The sequence below is a fragment of the Cheilinus undulatus genome, linkage group 21, assembly GCF_018320785.1.
Source record: "Cheilinus undulatus linkage group 21, ASM1832078v1, whole genome shotgun sequence".
Taxonomy (NCBI): Eukaryota; Metazoa; Chordata; class Actinopteri; order Labriformes; family Labridae; genus Cheilinus; species Cheilinus undulatus.
In genome coordinates this window covers 7,785,950-7,813,916 of record NC_054885.1, presented here as the reverse complement: position 1 = coordinate 7,813,916, position 27,967 = coordinate 7,785,950, and the positions used below count along the sequence as shown (strand labels likewise).

The 27,967-nt window shown below is 39.0% G+C and overlaps 1 protein-coding gene across 1 annotated transcript; it reads right to left on the bottom strand.

The window, feature by feature from the left end:
• Window positions 1-163: 163 nt before the first annotated feature.
• Window positions 164-27,074, bottom strand: slc29a4a (solute carrier family 29 member 4a). The gene is made up of 11 exons (XM_041778299.1): window positions 26,938-27,074; window positions 23,968-24,355; window positions 18,429-18,560; window positions 14,624-14,737; window positions 10,797-10,925; window positions 9,670-9,744; window positions 9,278-9,546; window positions 4,963-5,083; window positions 4,637-4,824; window positions 878-1,118; window positions 164-728 (listed from the first exon to the last, which is right to left on the bottom strand). Exons 2-11 carry the CDS (start codon window positions 24,200-24,202, stop codon window positions 583-585), a joined length of 1,650 nt encoding a protein of 549 aa, XP_041634233.1. The 5' UTR covers window positions 24,203-24,355; window positions 26,938-27,074; the 3' UTR covers window positions 164-582.
• Window positions 27,075-27,967: the final 893 nt, after the last annotated feature.

Genomic DNA, 27,967 nt, shown 5'->3' with positions numbered 1-27,967 from the left:
GGGCTGAAACGGAGGAGTTTTTAGACATGCAAAAATCCAATACTGGAGTATTTTTTTCAGCAACAAGCTTCACAGGCATGTCTTGGGGACCTCTGAGACTCGTCTTAAAGGGGTAAAATATGTGACCTTTAATTCCCTCTTCTTCCCCGCTCTGATGCTCACTTTGACCTTCAGCACACAGCCTTGAGATCTGCATTAATTACCAGCTAAATAGGTGTACCTAATGAAGTGAACAGTGAGTTTTAGAAGAACATCTTTGACTTTACACTGTACAAACTTCAGCTGAACTGCTTCCACGCATGCAGACATCACAGTGAGACTGTCCAAAGGCTCTGGTCGGCCTGCTGACATCTTCACTCAGAGTAAAAGTTCATCACAGCAGAGCCGAGTCATCTTAAGGTCACTGCATCAACAGCAAGAGGATTAAAAACGTGTTCATCCAAAGCTGTCGAATAGGCCAAATTATAAGCAGAATCTTTCATAGGTTTGTAGATCTGTCACCCTCTGCAGCTTGGTTAGAGTCTGCATGCTTCACCCAGACAGGATCCCATGTATGAACGATGATGTGTGACGTCTGTGTATTCAGTAACCTGTTGTGTTGGCAGGTATGTGAAGGCTGGGTGTGTGGAAGTGTGATCCTGATCCTGAAATGGTGAAGCTGTAAGCCGCGTACGCCACAGCGGAGCCCACCATCAGGCCCGTCATGTACGAGACAGTCATGGTGTTTCCTGAAAATACGAAGGGCAGAGAGAGAGAGAGACAGTACATCAGATACAGAGAGATCATTATCTAATGCAGAGAGAAACTGAGCTGACAGAGAGGAGAGAGAAGATACAGAGAGAGGAGAGGAGGGAGCTCTTCTTTAGGGCTGTCTCACCTGCCAGCTCCCTCTGTTCAGGCGGAACTTTTCCCGCAGCCTGGATCATGGGGACGGACCCAAAGTACCCGTTGGTGACTCCCATGAGGAGGGAGAAGAGGCAGGGCCAGGCCGGGTGGGACAGGGTGGGGGAGCTGGCGGGGTAAACGCACATGACGAACAAAGGGATGAAGACGATACGGAGACAGGAGAAGAAGAGGAGGCGACCCCCGGACCAATCATACGGCAGCGCTGCCAGGATCTGAGGAGAAAGGAGAATCAGTCATACTCATCATCAACATGAGTAATGAACTTGGACTCCTGGAGACATCCAGGCTGATTCATTCACTCAACAGGCAAGAATAATAAGAAATCACTCCCCTCTCTTTCTTATCGGGGCTTTTAAACCTCAGCTACCTTCATTTTCTTTTCCCATTTTCTTTTTAAATTCACCTCTTATCATCCTGACTGCGTTTTTTAACAAAAGGCTGAAACTGCCTGGGGTCAAAGTCAAAGAACAGAATAGCTTTTGCTCACCGCATTCTCCTTTAACGTTTAAAATCATGAAGAACACCAGACAGAGTTCAGTTTTGAATAAAGCTTCAGGGCCAGGAGTAATTATCCTGAACCAAACCAGGCTTAGAGACATTTCACAGGGTGTTTATATTAAAGGCTGTCCACTTTTATCAGGGATTTACTGTATCTTTATTCAAATGAATAAGCCTGTTTTCATGAAGATGGCATTATCCAAGATAAACAAACTTTTGAAATATAAAACTTTATTCAGTTTTATTACTTTATTCAGTTTAATCTCATTCTTTTAAAGTCAGAGCTGTGAGGGTCTGTGCTGGAGGTTGCTAAGGCCATCATGTGGCTTTTCTGGCCTTTTTTGTGTTTATTTTTTTATTATTATTATTTTGACTTTCTTATTGCTTACGTCAAACATTTTGAAGGGTACATGTTTTTTTTTTGACAGAATAGTGATATTTTAATATCAGAGCTTTGTACACTTCTTATAATGCAAGAAGAACAAGACTTGTATACACTCAAGGTGTTGTGACCAAAAATGCCCGATTAAAATCACAGTTTTTCATCCTACAGCCATGACAGTAAAAAAAAAAAATTTTATGGTGTATGGCTTTCTTTCTACAGTCATTATTCTGTTTGTCATCAAATGCCAGCTAATTTCCAATAGTTGGTAATAATGGATGCTTTCTGGTTTAATATGGGGGCACTGTTGAAAAACATTTATTAAATTCTTAAAAATTAAAAAAAAAAAGTTCAATTATATTTATAGTATACATTTTTCTGTTTTTTTTTTACAATAATGAGTGTAATAAATTAATAAAAATATGATATATTAATAAATATTAAATAAAAATATATTATTAGCACTGATCGTGATTTCAAAAATAATGATATATATATATATATATATATATATATATATATATATATATTTTTTTTTTTTTTTTTTTTTTTTTTTTTAAATCCCAAAATATATATTTTTTATGTTTAGTATTTTCCCTGCTACTTATGTATGGCATGTTATGTTTATTAATACCATAAAGTTTGAATTAATAATAATCATCATAAAAAATCTAATTTGTTACTAATGATTGACATATTCAGGGCTGTGATAATCTCTTTTGAATAAATCTAGTAACACAGTACATGAAGAATGTGTGATTTGTGTTTTCCATTAAAACTGGCATTGAAAGGAATAAATTAAAACAAATTAATCACTATTTGACATTTATGTTTAGGTCGGATTTTGATGAAAAGAATCTAATCCCAAATAGTGGATTTTTTATGTGTAGTTTTTGCTTATGGGGGTTAAAGAGGTTCCTGCTTATGTTTGGTGTCCTTTTTTGGCCACTTACACACTGAGTGTAACAATTTATTAATTATTAAGACTAAAATAAAAAATGCTTAAAAATCAAAGTCAACTTTGTATGTATTATGTGTAAAATATTTTTTTGTATCCAAAACAATGTTGTTTCTGCACACAGGTTTAAATTCCTGAGAATAAATCAATATTTGATACTAATAATCAGGTTTGATCTTGATCTTATATATTTAATGCAAAAAAGGATTTTTCCTTAATGTGTAATATTTTACTTGCTTTTTATGTATGGTGTTCATTTTTGGCAACTTATCCCCTGTAACAATCAAGGCTGCGTTAATCCCCTTCAAAAGAACTCAATTTGCATGCATCAAAAATATTTCACTTCATTTTCTTTTGCACTTTACAAAAATCGTGTCTATTGCACTAAAACTAGCACTGAAAGTGTTAAATTCCTAAGAATTCATCAACATTTGATATTCAGTATCAGCTCTGATGTTGATTAAAGAAAATAATGAAAAAACTGTGAATTTTTTTTCTTTGTAGCATTTTATTGCTCTTTGTGTGTGCTGTCTGTTTTTGGCTGTTTACACTCTGAGTTTAACTATCTACTAAAATCTTAGAATTCAAAAAAGCAACGATGCATAAAATGAAAATGAAAAATAAAAAGTTGTTGCTCATTATTAAAACAATTAGGGTTGTGACAATCCCCTTGAAGGGATTCATTTACATGAAGTACAGGGAAAATATTTCATTTTTTTGTTTTTTTATACCATAAAATCAGGGTGTTTTGCAATTAAACTAGCACTGAAAAAGTTAAATTTTATGAATTAATCAATATTTCATATTTATCATCAGGTCTTATGATATATATTTTTTTTAAATAATACAAAAAAATTATTTGACACACATAATTACTATGTATGGTGTACATTTTTGGCCACAAACACCATGTGAGTAACAATTTATCAAAATCTTTGAAAAATAAATAAAAAAAAAAATGCATCAAAAATTAAAGTTGTGGCCAATTATGACATACTCAATGCTGTGATAATTCCCTTCAGTGAAATCTAATATTCAAGTAGTATTTAAAAAATATTTGTGTGTTTTCTACATTACAAAAATCAGGGTTTTGCACTTAAACTGGCACTGAAAGGGTTAAATTCCTTATAATTAATCAATATTTTATATTTAAGATGATGTCTAATTTTGATTATAAACATTATTGCAAAAATGTGTAACATTTTTTTATTTTATTGTTATTTATGTATGAATGCACACCGTGAGTGTAACAATTTATTTTACACAATCCAAGAGTTAATCCAAAAAAATAAAGGTAAGATAGAATTGCAGTACAGCCTACTGGCCACTAGGGGGCAACAGAAACAAGCCCGTAAAACGATCACCAGCTTGACATTTCCTTACACGCTGTGGTCAGTGTTTCAGCTCTTTAAATTCAGCAGTCTTTTTTCTCCTCTAGGTTTATCACTTCTGATCATCTCATATATTTAGTGTTTTTTTTCTTTCAAAAGCTTGAGCAACACAATGCTTTGCAAAGGTTGTAAAAATCAGCTGGAAGGAATCTTTCAGATCAGTTCAGAATCAAAATCCACAAATGTTTGCACAACAACTTGTTTAAAGTGATGTGTCAGCACACTCAGAGAGAGGAGAGCCAGAGTTTCAGCTGCTTCTCTCAACAGTCAAACAAACCTAGAATGATTTTGAACAGATGTGAAAAAAATGTAGAAATTATAATTGTTCTAAAAAATAACCATGGATGCAAGTTTGTTAGTGCAAATTTAACTGAGCATATTTCTTTTAAACATGGTATTAAAATAGTAAAACATCCAGGTAGGTAGTTATATAAGTAGATAAATGTTTGTCATGTAATTTGCATCTCTTATTTTCTCTGCAGGTTAAAAACACAAACCCACCTTTCCAACAAAGTCAGACATGTTGAATGTGGCCATGATGAGGATAGGGAGCCACTCCCCTAACGTGGCGTTTCGTATCTCTGACTCCAGACCAGGAAACAGGCACAGAGTGATGCTGTAGGTCACAGCTATGGACAACATGTAGGCCCAGATCACACGGGACACCACGTACCGATGCAGGATCATGTCTGGTCAGAAATTAATAAACCCAGGGGGGTTAAAGAGGTGAAAACACAGAGAACAAGATAAAAAATGTAAACTGATTATTCCTCTGTCGGAGCCAGAGGGTCACTGAGCAGAGCAAACAGGATTTAAACATGAAGTACCTCGGACACCTGGCCAGCTCCTCCTTATCTTTGCTTTCGGGGCATCGAATCTCACGTACGTCCCGCCCACGATGTCCTCTCCGCCTTCCTCTGTGGAGGACGGTCCTGTTCCTCCATTTCCCTGATGATAGACAGACAAAAAGGTCACTTTTAACAGCTTTCTACATCATTATGTGAAATTCATCCATGAAACCGTAACATTAGCTTACTGTTTAGGAAAATAACCATATGAAGTGCTGTTTTTTAATGAAGAGTCCTAAATTCATAAAGGTGCTTTCCACTCCTTGCTACTTTATTAGAGCGTGATTTAAATTAAAATCAGGTGAACTAGCCATAGTAGACACGTGTATCTGGAAGTTCCAGTCACTGGTTAATCAGAATTCCTGGCTACCATTACACCACGAAGACAAAAGAACACCAAGCAACTCAGAGAAAAGGTTATTGAAAAGTATAAGTCAGGAGATGGATACAAAAACATTACTACAAACACACCATCCCCACTGTGAAGCACAGTGGTGGCAGCATCATGCTGCAGAAAGTGTGTTTATTTCCAAAAAAACAACAAACCTTGTCAGTTTGAACATTAAATATCTTGTCTTTGTGCTGTTTGTCTCTGAATAAAAGTTGAAAAGCAAATCACTGTATTCTATTTTTATCCTCACTTAACACAACATCCCAGATTTTTTTGTAATTTGTGTTTGTAGTTAGTATACAGGCTGTTTTCTTGCATTTTTTTGATTCTCATACTTGAGATTGTTATGAATAGTGACTGCGTCATTTCAGATTTTTATGACTGCAGGTTTTTAAAGAGGATAGCTGAGAGGCTGACGTAATGAAGAGAGAGACTGGACTGCCAATAAACCTCAGACTGACTCACAGATTTTCTCTCTACTCAAACATACGGCCCATCTTTAGACTCTTGCTTCTGAGCGTACGCACACACCGATCCATTAGTTGATTAGATGGAGTTGTGGGCCAGAGGGCAGCACTCACCCTGATTATCTCCTAATGTCGAGCGCTGCCTCGGTTACCCAGGCAACCAGAACAAAGAGCCGCCTCAATCAGCCTCCAGACTCGGAGCACACACCACTCACACAGAGGGGGACGTCCCTCACAGGCTCATGTTGTGTACGACGGAGCACAAACACAAACAGACATGAAAAGAGTTGCAGGAGACATGAAAAGACGGCAGCCTGAAGTGGCTTGTTTCGCTGTGAACCATTTGAAGCATGAAACCGGTGTGATGATGAATCGTTGCGTCTCTGGGCTACAAACTGCTGCTTCATGTATGAGGGGAAAGAGGATCACCAGTCAGTTCTGCCTTTGTTGTCATGACTGATTTTTGCCCTTAAAACCCAGGACAGACTGGAGTGTATGGAGTCATTATTGCTGCAAAAACTCAAGAGTGCATTTTAACATCTGATTTTGGCAATTAAAACCTGCCTTTGTGCTTAAAACTGCCTGAAAATCTCTGGTTGCTCTCAAATCTTTCATTGTTTGCTCAGATTTCATGTGCTCGTGCTCCAACCTTCCTCCTCTCATTCAGGTTGATTCTGCTCGCTTGTTAAACTGCCACGCTCTGATTTTTCTCTATGAGCATGTACAAAACTTTCTCTGCATGGGCAGAGTTTGAAAGGTTGAAGAAAAAAATCTAAGCCATAATCTTTTAACCTGACATCCCAGAAAGACTGTTTTTGTTGGAGTACATAGCACAGATATACACTCATCAGCCACTTTATTAGGTACACCTTGCTAGTATTGGGTTGCACCATCTTGGGTCTGCGTAGCACATTTATTTCCTAGTTGAAACCAGACTCAAAAACAGGGAGAAACACACGTTATTCCACTTTTTTGTTTTTTTTTGACCAAATATGGAAAAAACTAGATGTTTTCTTGTTTTTCATTTCAAAGCTAAAGTAAGCCTTCAGTCATGTAACTACTTCTTATATAGATCTATGCAGAATTCAATCCCAGATTAGTCATCTGACCTTCTTCTCTGTTTTATTTCTGAAATGTTTCTAAGTCTGTTATGTTTGTGATGTGGTTATTTCATGAATGTCCCTGCCAGACTTTATGAATACAGATGAATTTAAAAAAAAATCTACAACTGGAAATGTGTTGTACCGGAAAATTACGGATCTTTCTCTGTGAGGTATATGGTGTTTCTGATAACCAGTCTGTCAGAGTGGCCATCAGAGATGACCTCAAAAGCCTGTCTAATCTGGTCTTAACTCTCACTAACTTTCTGGCTTTCTCTCAGCACTCCCCTCTTCTCATTTTCACCTCCTCTGTTTTTCTTCTTTGAGTCGTGACTCTCAATTTTCTCAGAAGGCCTTCATTTCTTTTTAAAACTCATTTTTTTCCCTCATCACCCCCAACACTCCCTGATGCCGCCTTCCTAAACCCAAATAACCCCTCCAACATCTCTTCTTCAATACGTCTCCATCTTAGTGGAAGCTAAAAGCAGCCTGTAGCTTAAATAAAAGATTACATATTTGAAAACTCCCGCACGCTCTCAAACTGGTAAGAGGCAAACACTCCTCACGAAAGTCACCAAGGAAATGACAGAGCCGTTAAGAGGCCTGATGCTTCCTGTCTGTTTGGGCTCAGTTTGTTTTTGCAACATTAATGAAGGATTTAATGAAGAATACACTCGTGATGCAGTGATGAGAAACTGCTGAGCCTGCAGTGCATCAAAGGAAGAATTATTTTTTTTAGATAAACTTTAAAACTACGGCTTGAAAAATAATGATGTTGCCTATCACGCTGTAAATATACAATATAAATGACATTATCACAGCTTAGACTGCCTAAACAGTGACATTTTACTTTTTCTTGATCCTGATTGATCCTGCCTCTCACAACCGATAGGTCTGGTTCCAATATTTAGGCCAATAACATTGCTTCAAAGTAAAAAAAATGTTTTAAATGATGATTTGGTCTTAAACCATGACTTTAAGGTGGTACCCTGCTTCAAAGTGCTTCAGGTTTGCCACAATATTACAAGCATTGGGGTTAGGGAGTTAGGGTAAGGAGAAAATACCACCTAATTACCAGAGAGTCACCACAATATTATGAGGGTTGGTGTTAGGGAGTTAGAGTAAGGGGAGAATACCACCTAATTACCAGAGAATTGCCACAATAATACAAGGGTTGGTGTTAGGGAGTTAGAGGGAGGGGGGAACACCACCTAATTACCTGAGAACTGACACAAAATTATAAGCATTGGGATTAGGGAGTTAGGGTAAGGGGAAAATGCCACCTAATTTTCAGAGAATTGCCACAGTAAAACAAGTACTGGGTTAAGGGAGTTAGGGTAAGGGGAAAATACCACCTAATTACCAGAGAATTGCTATAGTATTATGAGGGTTGGGGTTAGGGAGTTAGGGTAAGCGGAAGATACCACCTAATTACAAGAGAATTTATATTACAAGGGTTGGTGTAAGGGAGTTAGAGTAAAGGGAAAATACCATCGTATTACCAGAGAATTGAAACAATATTACGAGCATTTGGGTTAAGGAGTTAGGGTAGGGGGTGATACCACCTAATTACCAGAGAATGCTACAATATTACGAGGGTTGGGGTTAGGGAGTTTAGGTAAGGGGGAAAAAACAACATTACCAGAGAATCACTGCAATATTACAAGCATTGGGGTAAGGGAGTTAGGCCTAGGGTAAAATACCACCTAATCACCGGAGAATTGCCGCAGTATTATGAGGGTTGGGGTAAGGGAGTTAGAGTGAGGGGGAACACCACCTAATTACCAGAGAGCTGACAAAAACTTATAAGCATTGGGGTTAGGGAGTTAGGGTAAGGGGAAAATACCACCTAATTTTCAGAGAATTGCCACAATATTATGAGGGTTGGGGTTAGGGAGTTAGGGTATTAAAAGAAAGGGCTACCAAAACTTCTGACAGGTAAGAGCCTTAGCTTAACAACAAGAATAAAAACTTCCAATAGAGAGAAAAATAAATTTTAAAAAGTTATAGTGAACAGTAAAGAGTGAAATGTTTGATGCAGATTACTTTAGACTTTTCCACTGAGCTGTTCAAGACATTTTTAAAGGGAAATCTGCGATTCAAAGTCCCCTGGTGTCCCAGTTTTTCATCTCTGGTAACCCTATTTATAAGCTGTTGACACTTGATGGTCTTAAAAACAAATGTGATGTCCCTTAAATTTAAGTATGAGTAAGATGATGAGAAATGGACCTGGAGTAACCTAACCAGAGTGAAAAAGAAATCAATAAATTCACAGCAACAGCATCACTAACATCACAAGTCAGTATTACCACCATGCACACTCTCCACAAACTTACAAATCTTACTTCCTCTGCGCTGACATCATGGTGAACCCGGTATCCCGTTCCGTTGTCTCTTGGGTCGTGGCCTTTGCCCGGACCTTTGCCCTGGGCGTGGTTTGTGTAGTAACGGACGAATCGGGAGCGGCGAACTAGCAGGTGCAGCAGGAAACATAGCATCTCCATGCTGATGGAGACGAGGAAGAAGATGAGTGTGTTCCTCCTCTCGTCTGTGATCAGAAGCTTGGTGAAGATTCGAGAAAGGGAGATGATGACGCCGGCTGTACCTGGACAGAGGGATTTTAGGAAGACACAACATGAACAGAGAGGAGAGAGAGGCAGATAAGAACAGAGGAGAGAAAAGAGCTCAGGGAGGTGTGTGAATGATTTGTCAATGTGAGCGTACTTACTCTCTCCGGTCATCACCCCCTGTGTGTACCTTTTTGGCAGCATCCCCATGTATCCATAGAAACTGGACTGCTGCACTGTGGACAAAAAGGAAGTGATTATCAGTTAGCACCATCACATAAAAATGTATTTAGAGGTGGAGCTTTCCTAACCTGCACACAGCTCGAAAGGAGCTGTTCTGATCTCCACACTTTCATTAATTTAGCAGATTGTAAATCAGCCTGAGAGAACCAGGACATTTTAATGCACTCAGAGAAGTCAGTTGTGTTGGACCAACCAAAACTGGACTTTTAAGATGCATCTAAATATGTTAGTTTGACTGATTTCTTACAAAGCTGAATTCCTTAAAGTTGCCTTGCACGTTGCCTGGATAATGTAGCAGGAGTTTGATTAACATTCACATGCCAACTGGTGTAGAAAGGTGAGACGTACTTCCATCAATAAATACATTCTCGCCTATGGATGGATGGACGGATGGATGGATGGGTGGATAGTAGAGCTGGGCACTTAATCAAAAATAATCAAAACCGACATTTAGACCCTCTAACCAACGTAAACCTGCCATGTCCATTATTTCAATTTTTTCCCCTTTTCTTGGAAAAATTTGACTTTTTACAAAAAAACATTTTTATTTCAGTTGGTGTGTGTTTTGATTTCAAATGTTTCAATAAATAACCATAAATTGTTAATGTCTGCCTGTTCCTTTGAGTTGTTTGTTTTAAAATTATACAAATATTTACAGAAAAAACACAGTGGGAGGTTGGGGATGGAATAATCGTTCATTATTTGTAATCAAGGTAAAAGGTTCAATGGATGGATGGATGAAGACGGACGGACAGGTGGGCGGACAGGTGGATGGATGGATGGATTGATTTTGGACGGTTGGATGGATCCATGGATGGATGCATGGATTTTTGATGGATGGATCCATGGATGGATGCCTGATTCTATGGATGAATTTCTGGATCCATGGTTGGATGGATGGATACGTGGATGCATAGATGGATGTTGGAAGGATGGGTGGAGGCATGGATGAATGGATGCATGGTTAGATGAATGCATAGATGGATGTTAGAAGGATGGATGGATGCATGGATGGGTGCATAGATGGATGGATGTTGGAGCATACCTGTACATCCAAAGGCTACCACCCCCACTGACACCAGGTTGATGATGTACGCCTGTCTGGTTGTAAACTTTGCCAGCCAGACGTCAAAAACACTGACAAACACCAAAGGACCAAGGGCCAAGATATAACCTACCAAGACAGAGAGAGAGAAAAGGACATCAATACATTGGTCTTTATTGTGACTGACTGGACATTAATATTTAAACTTATTTATAGGGTGGAATAAAGTATCAATACAGCAGTATATCTTCATCCTTGACTTGTAGGATATAACACTTGTACTGCTGGTAACAGATGTCAATATTCTATAAGAAGAGCAAGAAAAGTATAGCAGGATAATATCTGACAGTAGTGTAAAGAATCTAAACAACAAAGTATAATAGGTGGTAAACTGACACCAAATTGCAGTGAATAAAATAATAATCCTGCACTTTACCTTTCCGAAGCTACTGTATATTTTTCACTTCAGACATTATGAAGTACAATTATAGATTATCAAGCAATAATTCAGTTATTACAAAGTCCATATACTATACTAGTAATGTTATCATTGCTTAGTATTGTCAGCATTAATGCATGAATGGTAATGGGATTCTGGTCCCCAATCAGTGCATTGATATTTTTATTATTGCATAATTGCATTTTGCATTATTTGAAGGCCCTTTCAGCACACTTGCTAAGCCCCCACACAGTCTACCTTACCAAGGGTAACTGAGTTCCTGTTTGGATACAAACATGCTTTTAATTTGAAAGAAAATAGGGAACTTTTGATATATATTTAAGATGACATTAAATCAACCATGGAAAGAAGAACTTGTTATGGATAAAAAACAAAGTAAGAGAATGATAAAAAGGTAAAAGTTTGACAACACAAGGTGTAGATGACTTGGCCACTGAGCTTTCTTTGAGTTGTTTTTACTTTGAAATGAGACATTAAGGAGCAGTGGTGGACTTATTTTACATCACTAAGGCTGCAGGGAAAAGAGTCATTATGTAAATTTACCGCTCAGTAAATTTACTCAGTGATCAGTACGCACTGTAATTCTGCATAATGGCTATTTTTACAGATAAATCTTATCATAAATTCACTGTGCCAATCTAATAATATTATCTATCTCTCCGCATGCTCTTTTTCCTTCTTGGCATCATAGAAGCTGCCGAGAAGCGAGCCATCAAGCCCACCAGGGAGTCTGCAGAGAGAGTCTCTAGGTGGATTTGGATAAAAAGGTCCGAAGTGGGCCAATGCTGCTGGGTAAATTCACTTTTTAGTGCTCAATCATCACCAAACTTCACACATTGATCCTTAATACATCCAAGCATCAGATTCATTACTTTGTCACAGCATGCCCTTATGCCAATTAAACATACCTTCCTCTGATTTTTTTTCCCTTTAAACATTCAGACCCTACACACTACTCAACCTAGGCTAATAATTTTTGGTCAGCATATGGGTCAGGATTACACCTTCAAAAAAGCCATTTAAACTCATGCCCAAACACCAACAGGAAGTCCACCAGACTCACCTGCATTTCAATACAAAGCGTCTTTGATGGTGCCAAATGGTTTTAACTGGTTGAAACTTCTGTATACATCATTCTTTGTTCATCTACAGCTTCTGGCAAAATAACATAGCCACATTAAACACGCCCACATGCAAACATTTCATCATAGCGCCCTCTACTGCCAACAGGAAGTGACACAAACAAATCATTTGTTTAGTCGTCGTTATGTGCTGAACCTATCAAGCAAGGATTTTACACTGAAGTCCTCAACTCTCAACAACATAGATATGTTACATTAATAAATGCTTCACTGGCATGACAATATCTCGCCAGTTTTACAGGAAGTTGGCACAACTCTAATATGAAACATCTGATTTCATTGAAATTTCACATGAGTGATCAATTTTCCCTCCGTACATTCAAAGATCAATTTTGCTGTGGCACCCCATACTGGCAACAGGAAGTTACACAATTGGGTAATTTCTTTATTCATTTCACTGAGTTGAACCCATTAAGCTCAAATTTGGATTTAGAAGGCCAAAATATTAATTAGATTAAGAATGCCTAACTGCCATTAGCAAGCAGTTAGGCATAAATCTCGCCAATTTCAAAGGAAGTTGGCCTAATTCTGATAAGAAACATCTGATCTGCTTCAAATTTCAAAAGTATGATCAATGCAAATAGTAAGCATTTTCACATCTCACCATTTTAACAGGAAGTTGGCCCAATTCAAATACGAAACATCTTATTTGCCTAAAATATCACATGCACTATAAATGTCAGCCCCTCTATACATTTAAAGGTTAATTTTAACATTTTGCTGTAGCGCCCCCTACTGGCAACAGGAAATGACACAATTGGGCCATGTTTTTAATTCTTTGACATACTTGAACCTATAAATTTCTGATTTTGATAGAAACGCCCCATTGACATATATAAAATTAAGAATGCCTCACTGCTGATGGTGAGCATTTTGATATCTTGCCAGTTTCACAGGAAGTTGGCCTAATTCTGGTATAAAATATCTGATTTGCTTAAAATTTCACACATATAATCAGGGTCTGCCCCTATACACATTTAAATGTTAATTACATGGTTTGCTGTAGTGCCACCTACTGTAAGACTTCAGTAGTCACTCCTACAAAATACATCTCAGTTTCTTTGCATTTTACATGATAAATATTAGTTCTGGCTTGATCACCTTTACATGTCGGCACCTTCCTTTGGCATACTGCTATCTAGTGTTGACAGCCAGTACTACCTCATATACAAAGAGCAACCTTTGTTTTTAATACATTTGCAAAAATTTCTTAAATAAGGTTTTTACTTTTTTATGACAGGATTCTGAGCGAAGCTAATTTTTTTTTTTACTGTGACATTAGGCCGCAACATATTAAGACTGAAAAAAGTGAAGGGGGTCTGAATACTTTCATAATGCACTGTATTTTTAAGAGCTACAGTTCCCTACTGAAACACATGCATCAATCATACATGCATCACATCTATATACCACAAATATCAACAGTCTATAAGCAGTGCAGACATAAAGGTATAATCCCTTTATCATAAATTCAGAATTTTTTTTTTTTTTTTTACTAGGAGCAGCTGTCGAGCAGACGTCATGCTTCAGAAGGCGTTTCCTCAAGGATGACAGAGGATCTATTTTTAGCTGTACAGGGGGTGCATCTCTAACATGCTCTGTAAGGGTAGACATATTTAAATTCAGCAGGAGAACATCTCTGCATGTTGGCTCAAAAATATCCTTTTATGTAGCTGGTGGCAGCGCTCTGATCATTTCTATGCCAGGCTGCCATATTAACACTGTCTCAGTGACAGGCAGGCACACTGTGTACATGTGTAGGAGCATTAAAATCAGCTTATTAATAACACTTTAAATCCCTTCAGTAGCAGGCTTTGTGTGTAAAAACCCAATGTACTATCTGGTTGGAAAGTGCTCGGTTGTAGCTGAGGTTATTTTAGGAACGGCTTTGCAAAGTCACTTTAAAATGTTTTGAAATCTAAACTGAAGATGGTGCAATGTTTTTACATGCTGAGCAGAAAAACAGTGGTCCTCTGGTGGGTTTACAGCTTTTGGTTGAGTTTGTTTGAAACATTTTCCGGATGAAACCCTCAGGAGAGTACCGGCAGAGTGTATTTTTCTCCTTTGCTCTAAAACCATCATCGTTCTTTTTTTTTTCTTTTTTACTTTTGCTCATTTTTCTCTGATAAGCCCGGAGGTTCCCAGCAGGTCATTAATAATTAAAGAGCAGCAGGAGTTCCCAAAGTGAGAAATCTTTTATACTAACGTTTGGTCCTCTGACTCACCCACTGTGATCCTGGTGTGCATGCTGAGTCTCTCCACCAGCACATTGTTGAGAATGACGGCCAGCAGAGCTACCAGGATGTACGTCAGACTCATATCGAACACAATGGACGTCCCTGAAATAAAACACAACAATCATGAGACAACTTCAGAAAGCCTTTAGGTGTTCTTTTAATATATGTAAAATTCACAAGTTCTCAAAAAAGTCAGGTTCTGCTGATGTTCAACTATAATTATGCTCATTAATCAGACGTCTTACAAAATCAATATTAGTATGACTGCATAAAATATTCACCATCTGCCGCCTAAAAGTCAATTACTTATTATTCTGGAGCTAGAACAAACATGTTTGCATGGTTTAGACAAAACAGGGATTCAAACAAATATCTTGGAGCAAAACAAAAACCTCCTTGCTGCATCCATAACACAAACTAATTAGGGCCCGATTACCGAACCTCGGTGCGAGGACCTATTTGTAAATCAAAGGATTCTCGTTTGTTATTCTTATGATTATATTCTGCATTTAATTGTAGAATTCAATATCTAAACATGTTGAAAAAGTCCTGATTTTTGGCAGGGGCATCAGGCCCGGTGAAAAATTTGATATTTTATGGGACTTAACAAAAAATTTTAGGAATTGCCTCGATAGCGCCCCCTAACAGTTTTCAAAGTTAAAGCCCCCTCCTTTGACTTTGTCCAGTATCTTTAAAATTTTGTGTGCTGATGCGGCTTGGGGAGATCTACAGAAAAGCTTCTTGGGTCACTCCCCTATCTCCTACAGGAAATACGCAATTTTTGAATAAACTAGCAAAATTAGGGTTTTTTTTTTCAAATTTCATTCATTTTTTCATTTTCATTCATTCATTTTCATAAATAGCACGGATTTTTAATGTCTGACAAAAACTACATTACATTTTAGTCTAGTTTTAGTCATCTTGACAAAAATGAAACATAGCTTTTGTCATTTTTTTGTCAGCACAGATCTATTTTTGTTAGTTTTAGTCTAGTTTTTGTCATGGAAAAAAAGGCTGTCAGTGAACATTTTTAGGTGTAGTTTTAGTCGATGAAATTAACACTGGTAAACAGACTATAACATTTGATTTTCACTCTGCTTTCATGGGCATACCGCCCCCAACTGTAAACGTACAAGTTTAAATGTCACATATTATGCAAAATACACTTTATTAGGCTTTTCTAATAAAAACATGTGCCCCTAACCTGCTCACAATCCCCCAGGAATCAGAAAACCCCCCCAAACCCCCTCTCTTTCTCCACCTTTCAGAAAATGTGTGCTGAAACAAGCCGTTCTCAGATTTTCCCCTCATGATGTCATATGAGGAGTTAGTCCCGCCCCCAGGTTCAGTTGGCCCTCCCTGCTTGGAAGAAAGTTCCGCCCTCCTCTCCTGATCCTCCTTTCAGATGAGAGGGAGAGCAGGAGAGCCACATCCGTTTCCCGAGAGGAGGCGGAGTCAAACAGCTCAGTAACATTTAAAGCCACAGAAACAGCTCGTTCTGAGCAGGGCTGAAACAGAGGGGTTTATAGACATGCAAAAATCAAATACTGGAGTGTTTTTTTTCAGCAACAAACCTCTGAGACCAATATAAACTTGTCTTACAGTGGTAAAATATGTCCCCTTTAAAAGCAAATGCTCTGGCATTTGTGTCAATGCTTGTTCATAGTCTTATCCTTATTGACTGAAAGCCTCATCATTTATGCTGTGGTTACAGGAGGGGCTTCCTTTAAACTTTGGAAAAGCTCAGATACTAAATAGCTGTAGAGGGTAGTCAATGCCAGCAAGGCTTTTACTGCAAGCTCATTTACTGTCAGATTTAATTAAATACATTTTTTTCATCAATAGTACAACCACATTTCTAAAAAGGTTTGGACACAAAAACATGAATAAAACAAAATGCAATGATTTGCAAATTTCAAAAACCCATATTTGATTTAGAATAGATCATAAACAACATATCAGATGTTGCAACTAAGACATGAGCTCATTTTGATTTTATGGCAGCAACATATCTCAAACTAAAGGCTGGAAAAGTCAATGTACCAATAAAAAATGACTTTGCTACCAATAAGGTTGATTGGGTACAGGTCAGTAATATGACTGGGTATAAAAGGATCATTTTAGAGAGCCAGAGTCTCTCAGAAGTCAATCCGGGCAGATTTTTACCAATCCGGAAAAATCTTTGTCTAAAATCTGTGGAACTGTTCTGGCTGTCATCTCGAGCCGGATGATTCACACCTGACATGCATCTTAATCAAGTCACATGACTCACATCCTCCTAATTCAGTGGTCAACATAAGCTGCCAGATTTCTGTCTCTTCCTCTGCTCTGCCATTGCCAGCTCTGCCCTGGATCAACACTGTGCTCTCGCTTTCAACCCGCCTCCGCCCCAGCATCCCCCTTTTGGCTCCAGTGTTACCTTACCACTCCTCATTGCTGCACGTCAAATTAATAAGCGAGGAGTGATGCTGTCGGAGTCTGACGCCAAACACTGCAATGCTGCCATAATAAATGCTTGAACAAATTACAAACGTGAGATGACTGACTGAATCTACCACCATCTACAGTCCATATCATCAGAAGATTCAGAGAATCTGTAGAAATCTCTGTGAGCAAGGAACAAGGTCGAAACTCAGTATTGGATGCTCATGATCTTCAGACCATAAGGTGGTACTGCCTTAAAAACAGCTTCTCCACTGGAAATCACTGCACGGCCAGAGATCACTGTCAACACAGTTCTCTGTTCCATCCACAAATGCAAGTTAAAGCTTTATGATGCAAAGAAGAAGCCATTTGTGAGCACAATCCAGAAACGCCACCATCTTCTCTGGGCCAAAGCAAAATGGAAAACTGTTCTGTGGTCAGATGAATCAAAATTTGAAATATCATCTTGGAAAACACAGACTAAAGAAGAGAGGGACCAGCCAGCTTGTTATCAGGACTAGGAAAGGAAACCTTGGCTCAGAGAACTGAAGAAATTATGCATATTGTGACAGGAATATGCCTTTAATGCTATTATGTACTATAGATGGTGGGATATTCAAAGTTGCTGCAATTTTTCAACATTTCTCTGAAATTGTAGTACAATTTTAGATGCCCATTTTTAATTCTTAACTATTCTAGAAGAAATTGACACTTACATGTTTGTATGATGTGCAGAGCAAAATGGATAGAAAATTTAAAGGTCACAAATTAAGGAAAATATACTTTTTCAGGCTTTTCTAACAAAAATATTTGCCCCTGGCCTGCCCACAATCCCCCTAAGAATCAGAAACATCATGAGTGCTGAAACAAGCCATTCTCAGATTTCCCCTCATGATGTCATGTGGGGAGTTAGTCCCACCCCCAGGTTCAGTTGGCCCTCCCTGCTCAGAAGAAAGTTCTGCCCTCCTCTCCTTATTAACCTCTCAGATGTGAGGAAGAGCAGGAGAGCTACATCCATTTCCTGGAAGGGGGTGGAGTCAGCCAGCCCAGTAATATTTAAAGCCATAAACAAAGAAACAGCTTGTTGTGAGCAGGGCTGAAACAGAGGGGTTTTTAGACATGCAAAAATCCAATACTGGAGTGTTTTTTCAGCAACAAACTTCACAGGCATGTTTTGGGAACCTCTGAGACCAATATAAACTTGTCATAAAAGGGTCAAATATGTGACCTTTGATGCATTAGACTCAGATTGCGTGAAATCTTTTATTATTTATAGGCCCAAAAATGTGTCTGAAAACAACAGACTCAGAGTGCAAAAGTTATCCGTGAAAAAAAAGAAAAGGTGTTCAAACATTGTAAAGAGAAATACCTTGGAACTTGTGGTGCAGGTAGTCCACATCAGTGATGAAGCTGTTGTAGGGAAGCAGGAAGCCCACTCCAGCTAACAGCATAGCAAAATAGATACCGTGGTACCGATCATCGGGGATCGGCTCCTCAAAGTCTGAGAAGAAAGAGAGTCGAAGTTTAGAAACTGTAAAAAACCAAACTGAACCACCTAGAGCTAATGAGGCAGGACTTCATTCGCAGATAAAGTGCAGAAAAAATCAACTGAAAAACTGATTTTGGCTCATTCAGTTTCCTGTTCAATTCTCAGCGAGATGCAGGAGCTCTTTATAAATGTTGGCAATCCTTTCCTGACACTGATAGCTCAGTGTGAAACGTTAATGATTCTGCACACTACAGGGCACAAGTTGTCTACACTTATTCTCGTGATTTGTTTTTGTTTGTGTCACAGTAAGTATTTTTTCACATGCTGACATGGCTCTGCAGTAATCCATTTATTTTCATAAACAAATACATACGCAATGAAAAGGCAACGACAGCAGAAATGTTTCAATTCTACTGGTCTCTTAGTTTGCTATTTCTTGGGTAAAAATGAGGCACAGCTCTGCAGCAGATTAGTTTGTTAAAGAGAAAACGGAGATAAAATAAGAAGTGAATGTCATCATGGCTGCACAGACAGAAGGAAAGATTACCGTCTGCAGAAAGTCATTAGCAGCGGGGTTAGCTCATTTACAGAAGATCTAATGAAGAGGACAGAGCAGCACAATGTGCCATGACAAGTCAGTCCAGAGAATATGCAGCTGTCTGTGTCGAGAATTTTCTCATTTCAGAAATATGTCAGACATTTTAATGGGTTTTAATGTGGAAAAGTCTCTCCATGTTTTCCTTGAGTCCCCATCATGACTAAGGAAAAAATACCACTACCTTTCTACAGCATTTAAAGTTAATTTGTTAAACTTGTCTAGTTGAGTGCAGCGTCTAAGTTAAACCAACAGATCAGATACAGAGCTGCTGGCCTTTCAAGAGATATGGGGACAGAGATTTGGGGAAGGCATGCACCTCATAGAGCCATGTAATACCTGCAAACATAATAAACCTCAAATGTAATACAAATCTGTAGCTTTTAATGTAATAATCACACAAACATTATAAATTACCTTCAAATGTAATTGCAGGTTTGCCGGAATCTATTAAGTATGAGAAGATAAAATCCACCGTCCCTCAAAATTGTACTCACCGTACTACGACAAATGTAAATGACCATGGAAAAAAAAGTTGTGTTTATTTTTTTGTTGTAGGCTTTTGACAACTGCCAGTGGCTTCAAGTCACATCAAAATATTAAGTCATGGCAATTGTTCTGCTCGCCATGAAACAGGAAGTTTTTCCAGAGTCTAAACATGAATGGAGTCATGAATCTTAGCACAACATTTTTGAATGAGAAAGGAAGATGACTGATATCGATTTTGAAAAATTTTGCAAAATCAATAGGGCTAAATAAAGCCCTCTGAGGGGGTTCATCTGGTCCCCAACCTAAGCTCAAACAAGAAGTTTTTCCAGACTCTAAACATGAATGGAGTCATGAATCTTAGCACAACATTTTTGAATGCAAAATGTAAATGACTGATATTGTTTTTTTTTATTCTGCAAAATCCAAAGGGATGAATTAAGCCCTCTGTGGGGGTTCATCGGATCCCCCTGCCTAAGCTCAAGTCAGCTTAAGCTCAAGTCACATAAAAAAAAAGTCATGCAATTTTTTGTTCGCCATGAAACAGGAAGTTTTTCCAGTCTAAACATAAGTAGAGCCATGAACTTAGCCCAGAATTTTTGAATAAGAAAAGAAGCACCTTTTGTTTTTTAGGATTTATTTTTGGGCATTCCCTGCCCCAATCCGATAGAGAAGGACAGTGGACAGACATGCGGCAAAGGGCCACAGGCCAGACCTGCAAACCGTTTGAACATCTGCACGCCCCAGCACAAAATTTTTTTAATGAGAATAAAAGAGGACTGATATCAATTGCAACAATTGTTACAAGGCTTTCCTCTTGAATTAAGGCCTCTTAGGGGGTTTATCTGATCCAAATTTAAGTAATTTTACAGTTCATCAAAAGCTGACAAACAAAACTGACAGGACAAGGTTGTGCTGGCTCTTCCTGTCAAAGCAAGTCACTGTGTCTTAAACATAGAGGGTAAAAACTTCCTTTTAAATGGAAGGGGAATTTAAGTTTTTATAAAACAATATAACTGGCTGAGTATTAATTTTTTTTTCTCTGAGTTAAAACAGATACTTTAGTCCACTGTGCTATGATTCATGGAGTGTATGAGGAACTGAAAAAAGGACTTTCTGTTCCATGGCGAGCAAAAAAAATCGCCATGAGTACGTTTTTTGATGAGCTGTAAAAAGGCAACGACAATATTTTTTCATGTTTGTATTACATTGATCGTAAATTATTATGATTTTAAAAGGCAGCATTTATTTAGCTTTCTATGAATAAATAAATCCCTGCAAAAGTCATGGCTACTACATACATTTATGAGATTATTTCCCAAGTAAAGATCCAGGTGTGCCTGGATGGTTGGTATTTACACTGCAGATTTTTGTTCTTTCATAGACCAAACCAGATCATTCAACTATCTTCCTTTCACTGTACTATCATTGTTAATTCAACAGTCAACAAAGTTAAATATTTGGTTAACAGAGCCATCTTCTGCATGTGCTCCATGTACAGAGGCTGAAAAGGCAGACAGTCTGAGTTAAATGCGGCCTGCTGTTCTCTATCACTCTCCACTCTATTGCCAGTTCAACAGTCCCATCTAAATGAAGGCTTAAAAGGCCAAAATGTTGAAAAACAAAAGGACAAACTCCTCTCTCGTTTCACCTGCTTCTAACCATGACACATTTCTAAAAGGTCTTTTTGAGTTGACACATTTTGGACAAATTCAAAATTTAAATGTTAAAGAGGAATTTATTCTGACAAAGAGCTGCAGGAGAAACAGTCAGAGACAACAAATGAGGAGGTTTCATGAGGGATTAGGGTGTTTCTGTCTATGTCGGATGCTTGCTGTGAGTCCTTGGTTAATGATGATTTGATTAATATGCCCTTTGTTCAACCTGAGTCACCAGGCAACACAGCAATTTACCATTTGCAGGCTCGTCTCCTGGTTTCTATCTGTACTAACATCTATTTTTGGATCCGAGTCACTGCTAATCGCTTCATCGTCTGCAAACACACAAACATTTCACACAGTCCATTCAGACGGAAAGATTTTAGAGATAAAAAGAGAAGAACATGTCAGTCTTTAGTAAAACTAAAGTCTGCTCTAAGGTGATTAAACAGCAATCAATTAATCTGCTTTTTTATGACAAATTAATCACTTATTTTCAGTAGTGATCAAACCGTTAGGTATACCACATTGTCTTTACTGCTATAAAGTCAAAAACTTATCAACATGTATACATGCTAGTATCCAGTGTGTGGTTTTATGCTAACGTTACGTGTTGTCTGACCATTACCATGGGTTTAAATGTCTGATGTTAACTTGTTCCATGACCCCATGCTTTTTTCCCAAGCTGTCTTTTCACATGCAGATCATAAAGGAAACGGGTAAATGACATAGGATACAATAGAGCTCACAGTACCTGCCTACTTTTTTGGCAGCTCTGCTTCCAGAAGTAAAATTCACCATTCAAACCCCCATATACATTTCGCCAAATTCTTACCTGTAATGCTGGTACCAAGCTAACCAGCTACTTGATTGCTAATGTCTATAAAACATTTGATTTAAAATGCAAAGGTACGGGGAGTGCGGATGGTCGGGTGGTTTGGGGCGCTGCCCTTGTGTGCAGGCGGCCCGGGTTTGAGTCCGGCCTGTCTTCCCTGTTTCCAGGTCTATCCACTGTCCTTCCTTTGTCAAATAAAGGCATGAAAAGGCCAAAAATAAATCTTTAAAAATAAATAAATAAATAAAATGTGAAGGTACAAGACTGTATACATATTTTCTATGAGGATGAAGGAACTACATATCCCACAGTCCATTGCAATTCCTTTTGCTTGTTGTAAATGATTGCTATTCAAGCTTTCAAACCATATATGAACCTTTTCCTACATTTAAAGTCATGTACATAAGTTTAAGGCATGTAGGGCACTAAGAATTCATCGTAGGCCCAATGTGCCACAAGGTTGGAGGGGGCCAGGGGCAGCAGCCAAGGTCAAGCTCAACAGCATTTCATTTGTCCGGGCCTTTCACCCCAGTAATACCCCTATAGAGCAGCAGTGGATTTTTCGGGGCTCTAGGACATCCACAGCACAACCAAGGGCTTGTGGCATCGCTACTACCCACTGGACTGTGCCCAAGGTTGTACTTACTCGCCACATCCACCCCTTACTCTACACTAAGGACTGGAACTGGTTATTTGTTCAACAGATTATCTACACATGCCCCTGGTAACATGCAAAGTCATCCAGAGTGTGACAGGGTTGTGTCAGTCCTACTTCCTGCTCAATGGTGCCCTCAGGCATCTTACTCACTTACACCTATGCCTTAATTCAACCTCAGTTTTTGGTCCAAACATGCCTAAAAGTTCTACACCAGGGGTGTCCTAACTTTTTCCACAGAGCGCCACATACAGATATACATAAGGATGGTGGGGCCATTCTTATTCCTCACCATGAGGATTTTAAAGTTACTAAGACCAATCCAATGTAAGTTAATACATGTTTAGCAATTGAGTATGCCTAAATGGCTAGTTAATGGCTGACAGGGCAAATAGATGGTCATTTTCAGGGATTTGGGGAGCCAATCAGATTTCAGGGGGCCTCGTTTAGCCCCGGCTACCACTGGCTCTGTGCCTGAAAAGTTATCGGTGCTGCTATTTGCTGTGATAATACATCAGGATGTTATTAATCAAGGTATCTTCTTGTCAAAATGTTTGTTTACAGATTTAACATTAAAAAATGGGCAACGGGCTGCATTTGGCCCCCGAGCCATAGTTTGGACACCCTGTTCTACACAGCATTGTAACTTTATAGCAGTGTTTAAATTTTGAATGATACGTTTGTTTAAATGCCATAGTTTGCATAAATACTGCTTCAAACTACAGCTGACAGTCTTGATTGGCTGAACACACGTCCATGTTTCCAGGAGACCCCACCAATCAAAGAAGTTGCTGTGACTCTCTAGGATTGTGGGTATTGTAGTATTTTGGGTAGAAATTTTAAATTAACTATGTTTTTCTTGAAAAGAGGTTGATATTATGTGAATTTTTGTCCTCAGCAAGAGTCTATCTTGGATATTTCTCACAATATGGCTCATAGTCAAACCCACTATGGAGGAAATGAATGGGATTTTATTTCTGAAACCAAAGTGGTCAGCTCTATTAATATCTACAATGGAAAGAGCAAGGTAGAAATTGTTTGAAGACTCATTTTTATGTTGGTTCAATGCTGTCTTCTTTATCTATCTCCCTTCTTCTTTTATGATTCAGTACTTAATATTGATGGTTATACAAACACAGACAAATACACAAAAAAACGCACACACACGTGAAGAACAAAAACTCTCTCACCGGGCTCGGACAGAGCCAGCACTCCTCTCTCCGGGGCGTCTTTACTGATCACCTCCTCCTCCAGCTGGTACGAGTCAAAACTGAAGCTCTGCACCACGCCGCTCTCTCTCCTCTCCCTCCATCCCTCCCTCCCGGCCTCCCTCCATCCAGCTCGGCTTCCATCCCTCCACACCTCTCTCTCCTCGGGCGTCTGGACCGGTGTGGGCCTGCGGCGCTCTGCTCCCACAGAGCCCATCTCAGATCTTTAAAACACACACGCTCTCTCTCCCCTCTCACGCACTGAACAGCCCTCGTGAATAAGTTACACACTCATGGGATCTTGCATGTTAAACACAATCGCTGTTTCACGCCAGGAGGACAGGAAGGAAACCTTCAGCTGATCCAGAATCTGCAGGAAGAAACACACAAAGCAAATACAAATACTGAATTAAAATGTAAGAGACAAGATTGAAAGAAAAAACAGGGAGTGATGGGAGAAAAGGTTAGTCCTCCTCATCATTAGTTCTGCCTTTGACTCTATTGACCACTGTATCTTGTTAACGAGGCTTCATGATTGAGTAAGCATTTCAGGCACAGCATAGGGCGGTTTTCCTCTTATCTTGCTGACAGAACATTCCAGTACGTATTGGTTGCTGCATCTTTAGGTCCTCTACACCAGTGGTTTGCTAAGCGGGGCCCATGCTTACACACTGATATACACATTGGAGGGTGGGGAGCTTGAAAACATTTTAATTACCAAAGGGAGCCCAACAGAAAGGTTAGGAACCACTGCTCTACATTATCATGTGGGGTATGGCAGGGCTCTGTCCTGGAGCCTCTGCTTTTTGGCATCATAAACTGTTTTATCGTAGCATATCACCTGTATGCTGATAATCTACAACTTTTCTTGTCATTCAAACTGAAACAGAAGCTTCAAGTCTTGTCTTGTTCCTCTCAAGGGTCTGCCTGTCCAGTGTCAGGCTGGTTTTCTTGAGGTCTACATATGGTTGGGTACAAGTCTGGTACAGCTTGAGGTTTCTTCCTGTTTAATGTGAGTCTGTTTCTTCTCTAGGTTTTTGTCCAGCTCAGTTTGAGTCTGATTCTGCTTGAAGTATCTACCTGAAGTCTGGTTTTGCTCAGGGTTGCTCCCTGTTCAAGGGGAGTCTGTCTGCTCTAGGTCTTGTCTTGCTCATGATTCTGGTTCTTCTTAAGGTTTCTGCCTGTAATTCACTGGTTTCTGCTGATGTTTTTGTCAGTTTAACAGGAACCTGGTTCTGCTTGAGTTTTTATCAAGCTCAACATGAGTCTGGTTCTGCTTGAGGTCTCTGCCTCTTCAACTTTAATCTGGTTCTGCTCAAGGTTTCTGCCTGTTCAAGGAGAGTCTGGTTTTGCTCAAGGCTTCCTCCTGTTCAACATGAGTCTGTTTCTGATCAAGGTTTTTGCCTGATCAAAATTAGTCTGGTTCTGTTCAAGGTTTTTGCCTGATCAACATTAGTCTGGTTCTGTTCAAGGTTTTTGCCTGATCAACATTAGTCTGGTTCTGTTCAGGGTGTCTGCCTGTTCAACATCATTTTGGTTCTCTTCAAGGTTTCTGCCTGTCCAACATGGGTCTGATTTGCTCAAGGTTTCTGCCTATTCAAAATGAGTCTGGCTCTGCTCAAGGCTTTCAGCCTATTCAAGGAGAGTCTGGGTTTGCTAGAGGCTTCCACCTGTTCAACATGAGTCTGTTTCTGTTCAAAGTTTTTGCCTGATCAATGTGAGTCTGTTTCTGTTCAAGGTTTCTGCCTGTTCAACATGAGTCTGTTTCTGTTCAAAGTTTTTGCCTGATCAATGTGAGTCTGTTTCTGTTCAAGGTTTCTGCCTGTTCAACATGAGTCTGTTTCTGTTCAAAGTTTTTGCCTGATCAATGTGAGTCTGATTCTGTTCAAGGTTTCTCCCTCTTCAACATGAGCCTGGTTCTGCTTGAGGCTTCCGTCTGTTTAACATAAATCAGCTTTTCCTTGAGGTTTCCGCCTGGTTCCATGGATATTTATACTCTTTTGAAATAATGGGTTACAAAAAAACGTTTACATTTTCTTCAGTTTGTGGAAGGCATCTTGTGATTTATTGGAGAGGTTTTAACCAGTCGTGTAAGGGTGTGTGCAGAAGTGGGTATACTCTTAATTTATATACTCTATAGAAGTGGGCATACCCTCCATTTTTAAGTGGGTATACTCCTTATACCTGAGTATACCCCACACTGTACCACTGGTCTTACCCCCAACTATGGAAACCACCAGTTAGAATTTTTTGTTAGCTTTAGTGTCTTTAGTTGGAAGAAGTGGCCGAGCGTTGCATCCGTAAGCACAAAAATCCAAAACAAAAACCTGTCAATTTTCTATAAATGGACTGAAAGATGCATTCACTTTGAGACACGTAGACCTGTTGTAAATATGATTAGAGGTGGAGGGAAATGAAACAAACGTCCTTTTGTTGCAGTGTAAACATTCCTGTCCTCACAGCAGCTGACACAAGGCTCAGTGATCTGCCACCATTTACTCACAACTGCTTTTATTACCGGCTAGATCAATGGGAATTAATATTGACACTGTTGACTGTGTAAATAGGTGGAAAACTCTTTTATTGTGTCACCTGTGTAGAGGAGGGGGGATCACACCTGCTCTTCACCACACAAACACCTGATACACACATGATACACACATTTCACATGATTTTCACATGGACGCTGTTTTCCTCTGACCGGAAGCTCAAACGCAGATTTAACGATTTTTTTAAAACATGTTAAAAAGGTGAATTTCAAGAGCAGGTGTTCACGAGCTTTTTCTAGATCGTTTTATGTCTGAATGAAAATAAAAAACATCAGAATAAAATTAAACAACAGCTTATATTTCAGTTTAACATCCACGGTTCTGATTCAGCCTCGAGCCCATCGTTTCTTCTTCTCTGACAGAAAAGCAAACACACAACAACAGGTCATTAATGGAGCCTTACCTCCGTCTCCTCTCTCTGTCCGTTTGTCTTTCTGTTTGTTTGACAGCAGCGAGGGGAGCAGTCCGTCCTGCAGCAGGAGGAAGAGGAGGAGGAGGAGAAGGAGGAGGAAGAGGAGGTCTCTGCAGTCCGGATTTAATCCTCCATCAGCTCCGTCTTCATCAGACTGAAAGCTCCGCTTTCTTACCGCTCCGCACAGCATCCAGAAACAGCAGCGAGGAAGAGGAGGAGGAGGAGGAGGGGGGAGGGAGGGGGAGGAGTTTCTCCTTCAGTCTCTTCAAAGCAGATCAGTGAATGAAGCAAAATAAATGCAGGAGTATATTAGAATTTTTTTAAAAAAAATTTTTACATCACTGTAAAAATATTGAACTAAAGGGGAAAAAACATGGAGGTGGACATTTTAAATTAGCTAGCAGAATTAAGTTAAAAAGTGAAAGTGGGACTAAGGAAATCAGATCTTAAGAGGTGCAAAAGTCCTGACATGTAGTCATTAGAGTTCAGTATACATGCAAAAACACTGATAATCAGGAGGTGAAAAGCAGCTATTTACATTTATGCACATTGCTATGATTAAGTTGTTTTGGGGGGTACAGCTACTTTTTTGAGTACATTTTGAAATCAGTACTTTCACTTCTACTTAAGTAGGTTTTCACCAGAGTAACTGTACTTTTACTTGAGTACAGTACAATAACAAAGATTCCATCACATCCTTAAACAGCTGGAGTTTTGTTTTTTAATGAGAGACACATTTGCACCATGAGTGAAGTTGTCCGGTGAGTTAAACTTTGCTCAATGTTGGCACTTTTTAAAGATGCTTAGTGGTTACACGTCATCAGTTTGCATTCAAATTGAATACTTTCACTTGAGAAAATTTTAACCAGAGTAGTTTAATTTTTTGAGAACACAATTATAAGGATTTGCACCATGAGTGAAGTTGTCCGCTGAGTTAGACTTTCAACCTGTGATTTTGGGTGCACTTAAAAGATGCACAGTGCGTATTCTATTAGTTTGCATCAAAATTAAAGTAAATTTT